This window comes from Odocoileus virginianus, chromosome 20 (assembly GCF_023699985.2).
Source record: "Odocoileus virginianus isolate 20LAN1187 ecotype Illinois chromosome 20, Ovbor_1.2, whole genome shotgun sequence".
NCBI lineage: Eukaryota > Metazoa > Chordata > Mammalia > Artiodactyla > Cervidae > Odocoileus > Odocoileus virginianus.
In genome coordinates, this window is record NC_069693.1 from 7,439,780 (window position 1) to 7,454,457 (window position 14,678).

Below are 14,678 nucleotides of genomic sequence, written 5' to 3' on the forward strand. Positions count from 1 at the left end.
TCAAGGGCACAGAACTCCAGAAGAGGGAAAAGTCTGGTGTCTACCATTTCGCACCACCTTAGTTCTATGGAACATCCCATTGGTGGCTTTGGGGGCGAGGATTCAGTTGGCATATTGAATCCATGGGGCCCTCTGCTGGAGCTCTGACCACGCTGGATCCTCGGGGTCAGCGGGGTGCTGGTGGGTCTCTCTGGGAACCAGGTGACTGACGGATGCTTGCGATGAGGGGAGGGTGTCACCCGCTGAGCGCCCTCTGACCCTCGGTGTCCCCGCCCCGCAGACACGTTCGCCAGCAAGGTGGCGGCGCTGCAGGACCAGTGCGCCGACGCGTCCATCGGCAACGTGACGGGCTCCAACGCCGTGAACGTGTTCCTGGGCCTGGGCGTGGCCTGGTCGGTGGCCGCCGTGTACTGGGCGGTGCAGGGCCGCCCCTTCGAGGTGCGCACCGGCACGCTGGCCTTCTCCGTCACGCTCTTCACCGTCTTCGCCTTCGTGGGCATCGCCGTGCTGCTCTACCGCCGCCGGCCGCACATCGGCGGCGAGCTGGGCGGCCCGCGCGGCCCCAAGCTCGCCACCACCGCCCTCTTCCTGGGCCTCTGGTTCCTCTACATCCTCTTCGCCAGCCTCGAAGCTTACTGCCACATCCGGGGCTTCTAGGGCCCTCCACAGGGACTGGGCCTCTAGCCTCGAGACCGCTGCATCCGTGCTGGACTGCATCCTCTTTGTCCCCCGGAGATGCAACCTCCTCTCGGGGGACTCGGTCGCCCGTTCCCCAGGGACGTGATCGACCCCCCCCCATCCCACCGGCCTCCACCCGTCCTCCGTCCCCACTAACAGCCTTCACTCTTCTTATCCGGGGCCTCCCCAGGTCCTCCTACAAAGAACAGCTCCTGCAGTTACCTGCAACTCTTGCCCTTTTCCCTGTTAGTTACTGGCTATGTTCCTGGAGATATTTCCACCTCGAGGCCCCTCCCCCGAGAACCCTCCCCCATCTGTGACCCTCTCCATCTCTCTCCTGAGACTGCCAGCCTTGCTCCATCCCATAAACCCCCGGTCCTCAAGAGGAACACCCCCACCTCCTTCCAGGAACCTGTGCCCCAGGACCTCAGAACTTAGCCCTCCCTGAGGGGCCCTTGAAGGAGGCAGATCCATCCCAGGATGTCATGGATCTCAGCCCTTCCCCCAAGCCTCAGGGAGCTCCGTCGGCCTCGGGGGTTAGGGGGACAGGTGGGTGCGTGCAGGGGGGAGGGGACATACCTCCCTCCTCCTCCACCTCCAATTTCTCCACTCAGGCCCTTGGGAGGACGCTAATTCTCGAGGCTTGGAGAATGGAGGGAAGGGGAGACGTTTGGGGTTTCAGAGCTGGAGGAGGCACACTTTGGACCCGTAACTTCTCACATTCCAGAGCTCCCACTTGCCTCCACTACCTCTGAGAGCCCAGCCATGCCTTGGAGGGGAGGGGGCCTGTGTGTGTATATAGTGTGTTTGGGGGAGGGGGGATGTGGGAGGGTGCATGACTTGGGGAAAAGGGGGGTGACAGGCTTTTCTTTCGAGAGGGCAGCAGACACCCCCAGCCGTGAGAAGCGGCTTTGGGGAGGAGGCCGGGGATCCATGGGAGTATAGCCAATCTCCCCCGACAATCTAGAAGGCTCACTTTGCCCTCAGTGCCAGCCAATTTGGGCAGGACCCTCGAAGAGGAGACCGAGGGTCCCAGAGGACCAATGCTACAAGCCAGCAAATGCTGCCACATCTCTGCCTGATGGGGAGCAGGGGTGGGTGGGAGGGTGGGATGGGGGTCGGGGGGTCTGGGCGGGCGTTTTTAACTTTGGAGGCCACCTATCTGTTGGTCGGCCATGTACATTTTCTTACTGTTGATGTTTCCTGCCCAAAGGACATACTTGGGGTGTGAGGAGTGCTGCCTACTTCTTGGGACCCTGAGGATGACCCTGCACCCCCATAACACCCTGCTTCCCACCAGTTTTTAGTGTCCTATCCTCCTGTTGTGCATCGCCCCCGATATCCCAGACCTGTTGCCCACTCCCTTCTCTACTCCCAGCTCATCAGCACTAGTCGCTGTCTCTTTGTGATTTCTGTAAAAGTTGCCATAAAACTGACATTCTGCCTGGAAAAGCGGCCTCCCCGTGGGAAGTTGAAATTCACGACGAGAGAGCTAATGAAGTCTTTGAGATTTGGGCAACTGGAAAATACACCAAGTAACCTGGGTTTTTCCATGTTCCCAGCATCTTCTGCAGGACACGCCTGCTTGCACCAGCCACTCTGAAGGTCCGCCCAGAGCGTCCCTTCGCCACGCCCCTACTTATTACCCTGGAACTTCACTAGCCACGCCCCCATCCTTCACCCAAGAGCTTCCCAGGCCACTCCCTTCCACACAGGAGCTTCACTGACCACGCCCCCATCCATCACCCAAGCGCTTCCCTGGCCAAGGCCCCTCGCCACCAAGGAGCTTTCCCTAGCCACGCCCCCATTCCCTCCGCCACAAACTCGTCTACATGATAGGGTATCCTGGGAACACAAAAGAGAAGGATCCTGCGTTGCCTGAGGAAGAGAGCTGGGGTTGATGGGGGTTTCCTAAAGAAATCAGGTAACCTTCTCAGAGGATGTGTGTGTGTGTGTGTGTGTGTGTGTGTGTGTGTGTGTGTCCCGATAAAGGGCACAGCCTGTTTAAAAGTGTCCAGCCTTGTGAGTTAATGATTGTTTGGTCGTCTTGCAAGTGGTTGAATCCTACAGGCAAGAATGGAGTGTGGACACGTGGGGAGTAGGTCTGGGAGGGAGGGACTGGACAGTGTGAAGAATTTCCAACCCAGAGAGTGAGGGCTTGGAGAGCCAAGTGGGGATAAGTACGAAGGACAGGCTTAGAGGATTCAGGGGAGTTCATGACGAACGTGAGATGCCTGTGAGACATCTAGAGGGGACGTCAGGGTGAAGAGACATCCGGGGGACACCTTGAGCTCAGCCCAGGGAGCTGCACTTGAGAGAGACTTGGGGTTTGTTGGCAAGGAGGTGTCACCAAGCCACAGGAGGGGGTGGGGCTGCCCTGGGGCCTGGGTAGCAGGAGAAGAAAGCAGTGCCTTGAGGACCCCTAACACCTAAGGGCCACATGGAAGGGGGGAGACCTGTCGAGGAGAAGAAGCCAGAGAAGTTGGTGGGAAACCAGGAGAGTGGGGCACCTGAAGCCAAGAGAAGTTTCTAGAATGAGGGCGTGGTCAGCAGGACCCAAGGCCGTGAAGAAGTGGAGGAAGATGAGAGCTTAAAGGCTCCCCTTGGGTTTAGATCTTGACATGAAAAGTTGAGGGGTGAGTGTGGGAGTAGAAGTCAGACTGAGGTAGAGTGAGGAGGGGGTAGAAGGTGGGGAAACTGAGTCAGAGCACGTAGATCAGACTTTGGAGAATCTTGAGAGAAATAGTTTCTAGAGGAAGCTATGGGGCCTGAGAGAGCTTTTCCTGCAAGGTGGGGAGAGGTGTGGCGCAAGAGGGCGCTGAAGGTAAGGGACCTGAAGCTGGTGAGAACAGTGCCAACAGCCGCCGGGCATTAAGGAGTGCCGTGATGCCTGCACTGTGCTGGACTCAGCCTTACGCGGTCTGCCATCAGGCCTCAGGGTCACTCCCTTCTACCAGTGAGGAAACTGAGGCTCAGAGAGAGGAAGCAACTTGCCCAAAGTCCCACAGCGAGGAACGGCAGAGATGACATCCAGGGTGCAGAACAGGACCAGGACACCTCTAATTAGACCAGATGTGAACCAGGACGGCGGGGACGGAGGCAGGGAAAAGTGTGAGCCTGGGGACAGGGAGAGGAGTGGGATCTTGGCTTCAAAGAAGGGCATCTCCAGAGCTTAGGATGTGGACACAAGAAGGAGTATCACAGATGCCCATTCACCCCACTAGCAACGCCATGTTACTCACCTGGATGCAAGGGGTTCCGAGGGGCAGCTTGGGAGCAATTTGAATTGTTTGTCATAGGAGATGACATAGCATTATGATTTAATGTCTTGGTGCTTCAGTTCCTTCATCTGGAAAATGGGGATAATATAGTAATATTAATAAGATGGGGCTTCCCTGGTGGCTCAGATGTTAACCATCTTTATCTCTACAAATCTGCATGCAATGGGGGAGACTTGGATTCAATCCCTGGGTCAGGAAGATCTCCTGAAGAAGGGAATGGCTACCCACTCTGGTATTCTTGCCTGGGAAATTCCATGGACAGAGGAGCCTGGTGGGCTACAGTCCGTGGGGTCACAGACTTGGAGACGACTGAGCGACTTTAACAATTTCACTTTCAATAATAATAGGAACTAATAGTGCCTAATAATAATAGGAACTGATAATAAGAAGTCCCTGTTTCACAAGATTGTATTAAATTGTATTTAATTGTATGATTATTGTATTTAACATACATATATATTTTTTAGACTAATACCTAACAACAGTAAGAGCTTAGGCAAGAGGGTAAGGGGGCTACAGAAGATGAGATTGTTGGATGGCATCACTGACTCAATGGACATTAAGTCTAAGCAAACTCTGGGAGATAGTGAAGGACAAGGAAGCTTGGTGTGCTGCAGTTCATGGGGTCCCAGAGTCAGATACGACTTAGTGAGTGAACAACAAAATAAGAGCTTAGTAGATGGGAATAGTTATATTTTCCAGTTTACTTGCTCATTTACACACACACACACACACCCCATCCAGGAACAACTAGCCTCAAAAGGACAGAGAAATGCAAGACTTCCCATGAACTGCTTTGTCACCTGAGTCTCAGTTGTTCAATCATCAGGCCCAAGGGACAAGAAATAGACAAGGGGGAGTATGCCTTCCTCTCCCTGCAGACCCTGGGATCCTTCATTCACTTGTCCATGGGGTGCCTGCCTGTGTCTGGTGCTACGCATGGGACACTGCAGTGACCGAAATGTCACTGGGCCCTGTTCTTCCCAGGCTGACACTGTGGTGGGGGGAAACAGATGCCCAGCAGGGTGCCAGAGGTGGTGGTCTCTCGCTGGGACTTATGAGGGCAAGGACTCTGTAGTAAGACACCGCAGGACGCCCATGTCACCGAACTGGGTGACTTAAGCAAGTGTTGAAAAGGAGATATTAACAAGGCTGTGCACAGTGTAGGGAAACAGACAAGGATGGTGGGCAGTCTGAGGCTAGAAGATAAGATGTTCCCACTCCTGTCCTGCCAGGCTGCTTTCTGGAACCTGGAGAGGTGCTCTATGTAAGCCCTCAGAAGTGTAAAATGTCAGTCGTATCCGACTCTGTGACCCCATGGACTGTAGCCCACCATGTTCCTCTGTCCATGGAATCCTTCAGGCAATAATACTGGAATGGGTTGCTGTTTCCTTCTCCAGGGGATCTTCCCAACCCAGGGATCAAACCTAGGTCTCCCACTTTGCAGGCAGATTCTTTACCCTTTGAGCCACCAGGGGAGCCCTATAAGAGCTTCCTATTCATATTTTTATTAATAGCAATTAGGTATGAGTTTAGATGTAACTAGCAGAGATCCAAAATAGTAGTGGTTTAAATAAGATTAGAATTCATTTCTCTCTTGTGTAACAGTTCACAGCTGGTACGGCAGCTCTATTTCAGGAAAGTGTTAGTCGTTCAGTCCTGCCCGACTATTTGCAACCCCAGGGACTGTAGCTCTTTTGTGCATGGGATTTCCTAGGCAAGAATACTGGAGTGGGTTGCCATTCCCCTTTTCAGGGTATCTTCCTGACCCAGGGATTGAACCCAGGTCTCCCGCATTGCAGGCAGATTCTTTACTGTCTGAGCTGCCAGGGAAGCATGCAAAGTAGCTGCTCTACTTGTTGCTCTGACATAGCTGGAATATGACCCTCATCTATTTGGTCCAAGATGGCGCACCTCCATGATGTCATCATGCAACCAGAAGGAGGGAGAGGGGAGGAGAGGTGCCGGATCCACCATCCTCTGTAAGGCTTTGACCTGGGAGTTCCATGCATTGCTTCCTTCTACATCTTAGTGTCCAGATCTGAACCATCTGGCTTCATTGAGCTGGAAGAGAGCTAGGGAAAATATAGTTTTAGTTCTGAGTCATCATGCTAAAGGTCATAGAGGAAAAATAAATAAATAAAATAAAAGTCATAGAGGATTTTTAAAGAAAGATGAGAGATTGGATGTTGAGGAGCAATGAACAGTCTCTTCTGCAGAAAGCTTTGCAGAAACTCGTAGAGTTGATGCTCTGAAAAGCAATCAGATTCTAGGTATGAAATCACCACTGAAATTAATGCCAAAGAGCCCCAGATTCTTTGTATCACCTGCTCTTTAAAAAAAAAAAAAAAAAAACTTTTTATTTTGTATTGGGGTATAGCAGATTAACAATGTTGTGATAGTTTCAGATGGACAGTGAAGGAACTCAGCCAAACATGTACATGTATCCATTCTCCCCCAAACTCCCCTCCCATCCAGGCTGCCACACAACATTGAGCAGAGTTCCACATGCTATACAGTAGGTCCTTGTTGGTTATGCATTGTAAATATAGCCATGTGTACATGTCCATCCCAAACTCTCTAACTATCCCTTCCCCTGACCCTTCCCCCTGCCCCTGACACCCATAAGTTTGTTGTCTAAGTCTGTGCATCACCTGTTGTGAGATTAAGGTCTTCATCTGGATACAGTCCTGATCCTCTAACGTTCCCAGACTCTGAACTGCGCATTTCCTCTGCTTCATCTGTCTTAACAGTTTCCCAAGTCCTTAATCTATTTCATCCAAATAAATCTTCGGCCTAAAACCTCCCCCTAATCCCTCAATTTCCTCACCCACCTTTCCGTGACACTCCAAGCATCTCATTCTGTGTACGTGTTGTTACCTAACAACCACCCCAAACTTAGCGACTTAAAAATGACAAGTTATTATCTTGTGGTTGGCCCCAGCTCACTCTGGCTCTCCGGGTGAACTTGGGGTCTCTCACGATTGTGATCAGCTATCAGATGAGACTACAGTTATCTGAAGGCAACTCATTAATTCCTAAGATAACTTCCTCACGTGGCTGACAGTTAATGCTGACTGTTAGCTGAAAGCTGAGCTGGGGCTGTTGACAGGAGCCCGTGTCTTTCTTGATGATTTCTGTTTCCCTTTCTTTTGTATTTTGTCTGTATACTACTGTCTCCCTCCCCACCACCCTGTCTCTCTCTTTCCAGAGGTCTCTGTCTCTCTTTGACCCTGTCTCCTCCATTTCCTTAATTCCCCCTCTGTCTGCTTTGCTTTCTAGATTGTGTCTTCATGCATTCCCTCTTTATCTGTCTGTTTCCAAGTGTCAGTCTCCCCCCCCCGCCACCTCCTCTGCGTCTGTGTCTCTCCGTGTATAACAGTTATTTATGACTGAGCAACAAACCATCCTGAAACTTGGTGGCTTAAAACAATGATCCTAACGATTCTGTGTGTTGCTGGTGGTGTTGGCTGAGGTCACCGTATGGCTGCGTTCATCTTGGAGCTTGGCTGGGGTTCAGACGTGCAGGGTGCCTTCATCTTTTGCTGGCAGTGGGCACTGTCTGTGGGCTGGGCCACTTCAGCTCTCCCTGGAGCCCCCTTGGCTAAGTCAGCTCTTTGTGGCATGGTGTCTGGATTCCAAGAGAGCTGCTTTGAAAGCTGTAAGGCCGTGTCTGCCATGTCCCCTGGGTCAAAGCAAGCCACAGGATTCAAGGGGCGGGGTAATGGACACCACCTCTCGGTGGGTGGAGAGGGTGCCTAGAAGAAGGGGAGGAGTTGTTGGCGACCACCCGTGCGTGGTAGGCTGAATAATAGACACCCCCCTACCCCCAGAAGATATCCACGTTCTAATTTCTGGAGACTGTGTTCACTCATGTGACAAAACAGGATTTTGCAGGTGTGATTACATTAAGGATCTTAAGATGGGAAGATGATTCCGGATCAGCCTGGATCAGCATGGATCCTCAGAAGGGGGAGGCAAACAGGAGATTATGCCACACACAGAGGAGGAGGCTGTGTGAAGATGGGGCAGAGATTTGAAGATGCTGGCCTTGGAGATTGGAGCAATGTGGCCACAAGCCAGGGAACACCACAGCCCCCAGAAGCTGGAAGAGGCAAGGAATTGATTGTCCCCTAGAACCTCCAGAGGGGTTGCAGCCCTGCTGGAGTTTGGCCCATGGGGACTAATTTTGGACTTTCAACTTCTGGAACTGTGAGAGAATAAAGTTGTGCTGTTCTAAGCCATTGACGTTGGGCTGGTTTGTTACAGCAGCAGCAGGAGTCTAATACACCATGCCTAGAGTTAATTCACCACTGCCTCTTGTCTGTTAGTTTCTATAGAGCTCTATATCTTGAACTTTTTTTAAAAAAAAATTATGATAAAATACACTTCACACTCTTGTAATTGAGGCTTCCCTGGTGGCTCAGGTGGTAAAGAATCTGCCAGCAATGCAGGAGACCTGGGTTGGGAAGATCCCCTGGAGAAGGAAATGGCAACCCACTCCAGTATTCTTGCCTGGGAAATACCATGGACAGAGGAGCCTGATGGGCTCTCGTCCAGGGGGTCACAAAGACTTGGACACGACTTAGCGACTAAACGCCAGCAATGGCACTTCACATAAAATGTACTGTTTTAGCCATTTTCAAGGGCACAGGTCAGTGGCCTTTCATACCTTCGGGATGTCATGGAACCGCCATCGCTGTCTAGTTCCAGACCTTTCTCTCCAGACCCCACCCTCGAGCAAACCCTATACCCAGTCACTCCCCATTCACCCCCTCCCCATCCCAGGCAGCCACTGATCTTCCTATCTCTATGGATTTGCCTATTCTGGATATTTCATGTAAATGGCATCCTACGATATTGTGGGGTTTTGTTTTAATGTTTACATTTTATTCATTTATGTATTTTTGCCTGTGCTGGGTCTTCATTACTGCAAGTGGGGGCTACTCTCTAGTTGGGGTGTGCAAGCTTCTCATTGTGGTGACTTCTGTTGCGGAGCATAGGCTTCAGCAGTTGTGGCACCCAGGCTTAGCTGCTCCATGGCACGTGGGATCTTCCCGCACCAGGGATCGAACCTGCATCCCCTGCATGAGCAGGCAGACTCTCAACCATTGAGCCACCAGGGAAGTCCAATACGTGGTCTTTTGTGACTGGCTTCTTTCACTCAGTGTGAGTAACGTTTTCAAGGGCCATCCATGTGGTAGCATGAGAAACGGAGCCAATAGGATGAATGGATAAATAGATAATAAAAGATTTATTTTAAATAATTGGCTTATATGATTGTAGAGGCTGGAAAGTCCAAAATCAGTGGAACTCAGGGAAGCACCGAGGTTGCAGCTCAAATCTGAAGACAGATTTGTCTTCTGGAAGCAGAATTCCCCTTTTCTTGGGGAACCTCAGTCTTTTTTTCTTAAAGCATTCAACAGATTGGGTGAGGCGCACCCACATTATGGAGGGTAATCTCCTTAACTCTGGGCACAATAGCTTAGTCAAATGAACATATACAATTAACCATCATAGCCGGGGTGGGGGGAAGAATTCCCCTCTCTCTTTTACCCCCGCATCCACCATGTCCCTGGCTGGCCACTGTCCCAGCTTCTCTGTAAGGTGATTCCAGGAAATACTGGAGGAGAGACAGGGAAGGAAACCATTGAGGGGTGTGTTCACGAATAGGTCACCCACTTCCTATGGGCAGTGAGGTCCACTGGGGATTCTAGAACCTCTTTGGGAACCCAACCTGGTGTGAAGAAGTCGGGATCTTTATTAACCCCAGCTGATGAAAGGGAGGGCTGCTTCATTCAGTGGGGAGTCACAGGTGCCAGTGTTGGGGGCTGCTGTTGGGTCAGAGGGGTGTGGATGGGACTTCCCTCTTCCCCCGGGAAAATGCATGTTAGTTGCTCAGTTGTGTCTGACTCTGCAATCCTATGGGCTGTCGCCTGCCAGTTTCCTCCATCTACAGGGGGTCTCCAGGCAGGAAAACTGGAGTGGTTGCCATTCCCTTCTCCAGGGGCTCTTCCCAACCCAAGGATCGAACCCGTGTCTCCTGCACCGCAGGCAGATTTTTTTTACCATCTGAGCCACTGGGAAGCTCCTTAGGCACCACGGAAGGAGGGGGGCACAGTTGTGCCCAGGTCTCCCCCTTCCTTGGCCCCGCACCCCCAGCTTCCTTCTTAGCACTCAGCTTCTGCAGTCCCAGCAATAGGGATGGGCTTGCTCCTGGCATCTCCTCTGTGTCCTCCCATTCCCCTGAGGACTGGAGTCAGACTCTGGGGAGGACTTTCAGACAACTCAGGACTGGTGGGGTGGAGGGGGGAGAAGGCCCCCAGGGCGCCTGCCCACGAGCTCCTCCCGACTTGCCCTGTCCTTGCAATTTTCTCCCCCTAAGGTGGAGGGAAGGAAATGTCAAGGATGATGGATTGAAAGGGGACAGCTGGGGTCAGGAGAGGAGGGACCTGGAGGTGGAGGGGAAGGGGAACAGACAAAAGACAGGAGGGAGGGAGCAGGGGAAGGAGGGCCCCCCCAACAAAGCATCCCCGGGTGTGGGGAGGGTAACAGAGAAAGACCGGAGGGGACAGAGAACGAGGACCAGGAGAGGGAAACCAGAGCCCTAACAGGCAGCGCTGAGGAAGACGGGAGAGGCTGAGAGATGCCGCCAGAGACGGCCCCAGGTTGAAAGGAATCCTCCGGCCTCTTACCCAGCACACAAAGCCAAAGAGAGGCCGCCACTTGGAGATGCATGGGAGCAAACCAGAGGCTGAGAGATGGAGAGACAGGACCTGAGCAGGGCAAGGCGGAGAGAGGGAGATGGAGAGAAACGGAGGCAGAGAGTTACAGAGAGAACCAGGGACAGAGACGGGCAGAGACAAACAGTCCTCAGGGACCCGGGGCTGGGGCATAGAGGTGGAGACATGGAGAGGAAAAAAGAGACGGAGAGACAGAGGTCCCCAGAGAGAGAGAGATGGGGCTGGGGGTCGGGGTGGGGAGACAGAAAAAGAAAGGGAAAGAGATCGAAAATGAGAGTGAGAATGTGTGAGAGAGATGGAGATAAAGACACGCAGAGAGAAAAAGATGCAGACAGATGGACAGATGGACAGACAGACACACAGCCAAGGGCACAGTGCAAGAGGAAAGGGAGAGGTGGGGGATGAGGAAAATGGAGTGAAGAGGGGAGACTCAGAAAGGAGACAGGAAGGCAGATTCAGAGAAAAAAGCAGAGAAAGGCCAGAGAGATGGGAGGGGTTGGGGACCGGGGAGTCGCGGCCTGGGCCCCTCCCCTGCCCGGGTCAGGCCCGGTCCGCCCCGTGGCCTCTGCCCAGCCATGGCTAATGGTATGATTGCTTGGCAGGGCGGCAGGCAGCGGGTGACAAATGAGCCGCCGGAGTCACCAGCTCTGGTGATGGATGGCCTGGTGGCGGGCAGGAGGGGCGGGCATGGGCTGGGGGGGGAGGGCGCCCACCAAGATAAATGTTTCCTTCTCCTGGAGCTGGGCCAGGCACAGGGGGAGGAACTGGCAAGGAGTCTCGGAGAGGCCTGGGCAGCGAGGTGCAGGAAGGCAGAAACTCGGGGACAGGGGTGGGAGCACAGAGAGGTGCAGAGACAAAGGCCAGAGACACGGGTCCCCAGAGATGACGGAGTCAGGGCGGGGGCGGGAGAGAAAAAGCAAAGGAGAGATTGGGAGCAGGAGAGAGAGATGGAGATGGAGACACGGAGAGATCGTCCAGAGAAAGAGAGAGACAGAGATAGAAGAGTGAGAGACAGATGAGGCAGGCGGCTGGAAAGACAGACACCCAAGACAGAAACACAGCCACAGGGGGCCCCTGATTGAGGACCGTCTCTTCCCCTACCTCTGAGATACAGACCCTCCGAGAGAGACCAGGAGTGGGGGAGAGGGGCAAGGGGGACACAACTGAGGACAAAGAGGGGAAACTGAGGCAGGGAGCTGGCAGGCTCAAGAGAGAAGATGCGGGAGTGCTGAGCTTCTCCCGGCAGGGTTCCTCCCCACCAGCCACTGACAGCTTGGATGCCATGCTGGAGGAACCAGCATTGGGGAGACCTGGGAGGTCCCCCAGATCAACAGGGGTGGGCTGAAGCCTGGGGTTTCCCATCTGAAAGAGAGCGGGATGGGGTCAAGGGGGGAAACCCCTCCTAGGGTTGGTGTTCATGTGGGAGTCTGTGCCTCTGCTGAGATGCACACACACACACACACACACACACACGAAGAAACACGTCCAGACACACATATCCAGAGTGTGTGTTAGTTGCTTAGTCATGTCCGACTCTTTGTGACACCATGGACTGGCAAGAATACTGGAGTGGGTTGCCATGCCCTCCTCCAGGGCATCTTCCCGACCCAGGGACTGAACCCAGGTCTCCCGCATTGTAGGTAGATTCTTTACCATTTGAGCCATGAAGGGACACCCAAACACACATCCAGAGAGAAAGGCACGAGAGCAGATAAGAGGCTTCCAGATACCTGAACACTGGGGCCCCGCACAGCACCTCACGGATGCAGACAACCAGCAAACACAGGGCACCCGCCAGCCGGGGGCCAGGCCTGGACCCACCGGCACCCTCCCCTGCCTGGGACAAAGGGTCCAAGGGTCCAGCCAAGAACCACTGAAGGGAGACGGCTCTGCAGAGCAGGCTTGAGGTCCCAGAGAGTTGGGTTGGTGTGTGTGTGTGTGTGTGTGTGTGTGTGTGTGTGTGTCTGGGTGAGACACACTGGGGCAGGGGAGGAGTGAGAAAGCCAGCCTCCCCCCTCATCCCCCCTCTAGCCTCTGGCTTTTAACATCAGTTTCTCTCCCAGACGTTCCTATTTTCCCCTGCTCTTCTCTTTAATTAAAAAGATTTATGCTCAAGAGTCCAAGCCCCCCCTCCGTGTTTGGGGGCCGAGCTCAGAGCGTTGGGAGGCATAACTCTGGTCTCCGTCTCTGTCTCTGAGCGCGTCTCTCTCTGCCTCTCTCTCCTCACTCCCTCCGCCTCCTCTCTCCTCTCTCCACATCGCTCTGGGACTCGATCTGACCCCCTTTTCTTCTTCCTCTCTTTCTGCTGCTCTGTTTTCACCTCGCCCTGAGCCCCCCAGCCCCCCAAATTGGCCTCAACCCAGACCCCCACCCAGTTAAGATACAACTGCTTCCTTCCTTCCATCCACTCCCCCCACCCCTGACCCCCATCACAGTCAGATCGGGAGTCCCTTCATGTCTTCAGGATCAGCTTGGGCCTGGGGACCTCAGTATGCCCCTCCAGACCCAAAGCGAAGCTGAGGGGCCTAGATCCCTGACTCCCCCACCCTAAGCGTCAACTGAGGGCAGTAGGGGGAGGGGAGAGGGGGGTGCACCCAGAAGAGCTTTGCATCTTTAATTAAAAAGTGATTTAAATTAATTTTCTGCTCCAAAACCCCTATCTGGGGGGCGGGGTGCGTGTGGCAGTGATTAAAGGCTCTTCTCTACCCCTCTGCCTTCCTTAAAGGGCCAGTGTCACCTGAGGAACAGTGGCTGGGAGAGTTTCAGGGGGAGCATCCATTGGGATGAGGACCCCAGACTCAGTCAAGGCTGCTCGGAGTCCCAGCTTCCCGGGACCTTCCAGTTTAACCATTTCGCCATCACTCACTCCCCGCCCCCTCGGGCCCCTGTCTCATTCAGCTGACGGGGGAAATTGAGGCTTCAAAAGGGAAGAGCTGATCTGAGGTGGGTCTCGACCCCAGATCCTTGGAGGAGACCCAGAGATGGCCAGGGAGGCAGGCTGATGATGTGCCGAGGAGGGGGGGTCACAGGACAAGAGTCAGGGACACAGAGAAAGACAGGGACAGTCCTCCTGGATGAGACAGAGGCAAGGGGGTGGGTCGAGTGGATGTGAAGCTGAGCCCTCATTCTCATAGGATGAGAAGGGACCTTCCTGAGGTCGCGGGGACCGGCGCCGTCACCCTGGCCCTCCCCCACAGCCCTCCAACACGCCCTCCCTCTCTGAGAGGTGCCGCTGCTGTCCTAACCTCAGTCCTTCTTGCTGTAACTCCAGCGGTCTCGCCCCCTTCCCCGGGGCCTGGGTGGTTTTGTTTAATTTCCACAAGAGGAGGGAGCAGCAGGGTGTGGCAGAGATGGAGCTGTTTATGAGGGTCATAAAAATATCCTTAGAGAGCCCAGCAGGGGTGGGGGCATGGTCTCCAGCCAGCCCTCTCAGCCTCCTCCTCTCTCTCTGAGACTCAATCTGCCCACCTCTGTCCCTCCTTTCCCTGGGTCTTCGTCTCCTCCAACTTCTGTCCCCTTCTCTCTGGATCTCTGCCTCATTTCTTTTTAGAGTTCTTCCTCTGGGGTGATGGTTTCTAGCTGTTGGGGGTCAAGCATCCTTTTTGAGCATAGGTTGAAAACTATGAGCCTTCTTCCTGTAAAATCACGTAGGCACCAGGTCCATACTTGGCCAGGAAGACTTGAGGGAGTTCACAGGCCTCCTGATACACACTTACACATCCCCTTGAGAATCTGAGGTCACCAGAGGATAAAGATCCTACTGAAGGGCTTCCCTAGTGGTTCAGGGGTTAAGAATCCGCCTTGCAATGCAGGGGATGCTGGTTCGATCCCTGGTCTGGGAAGATCCTACATGCCAAGGAGCAACTAAGTCCACGCACCACAACTATTGAGCCTGTGCTCTGGAGCTCGTACTACGCAACTAGAGAGGCCACTGCGGTCAGAAGCCCAAGCAGCACAACTGGAAAGTCAGCCCTGC

At 53.6% G+C, this 14,678-nt stretch overlaps 1 protein-coding gene across 1 annotated transcript in view; it reads left to right on the forward strand.

The window, feature by feature from the left end:
• Positions 1 to 8,203, forward strand: part of SLC8A2 (solute carrier family 8 member A2) — a 40,213-nt gene extending 32,010 nt beyond the window's left edge. The window contains exon 10 of the mRNA XM_070450640.1: positions 281 to 8,203. Coding sequence (XP_070306741.1) covers positions 281 to 657 — 377 coding nt within the window. The 3' untranslated portion in view covers positions 658 to 8,203. The remainder of the gene's footprint in view (positions 1 to 280) is intronic.
• Positions 8,204 to 14,678: the final 6,475 nt, after the last annotated feature.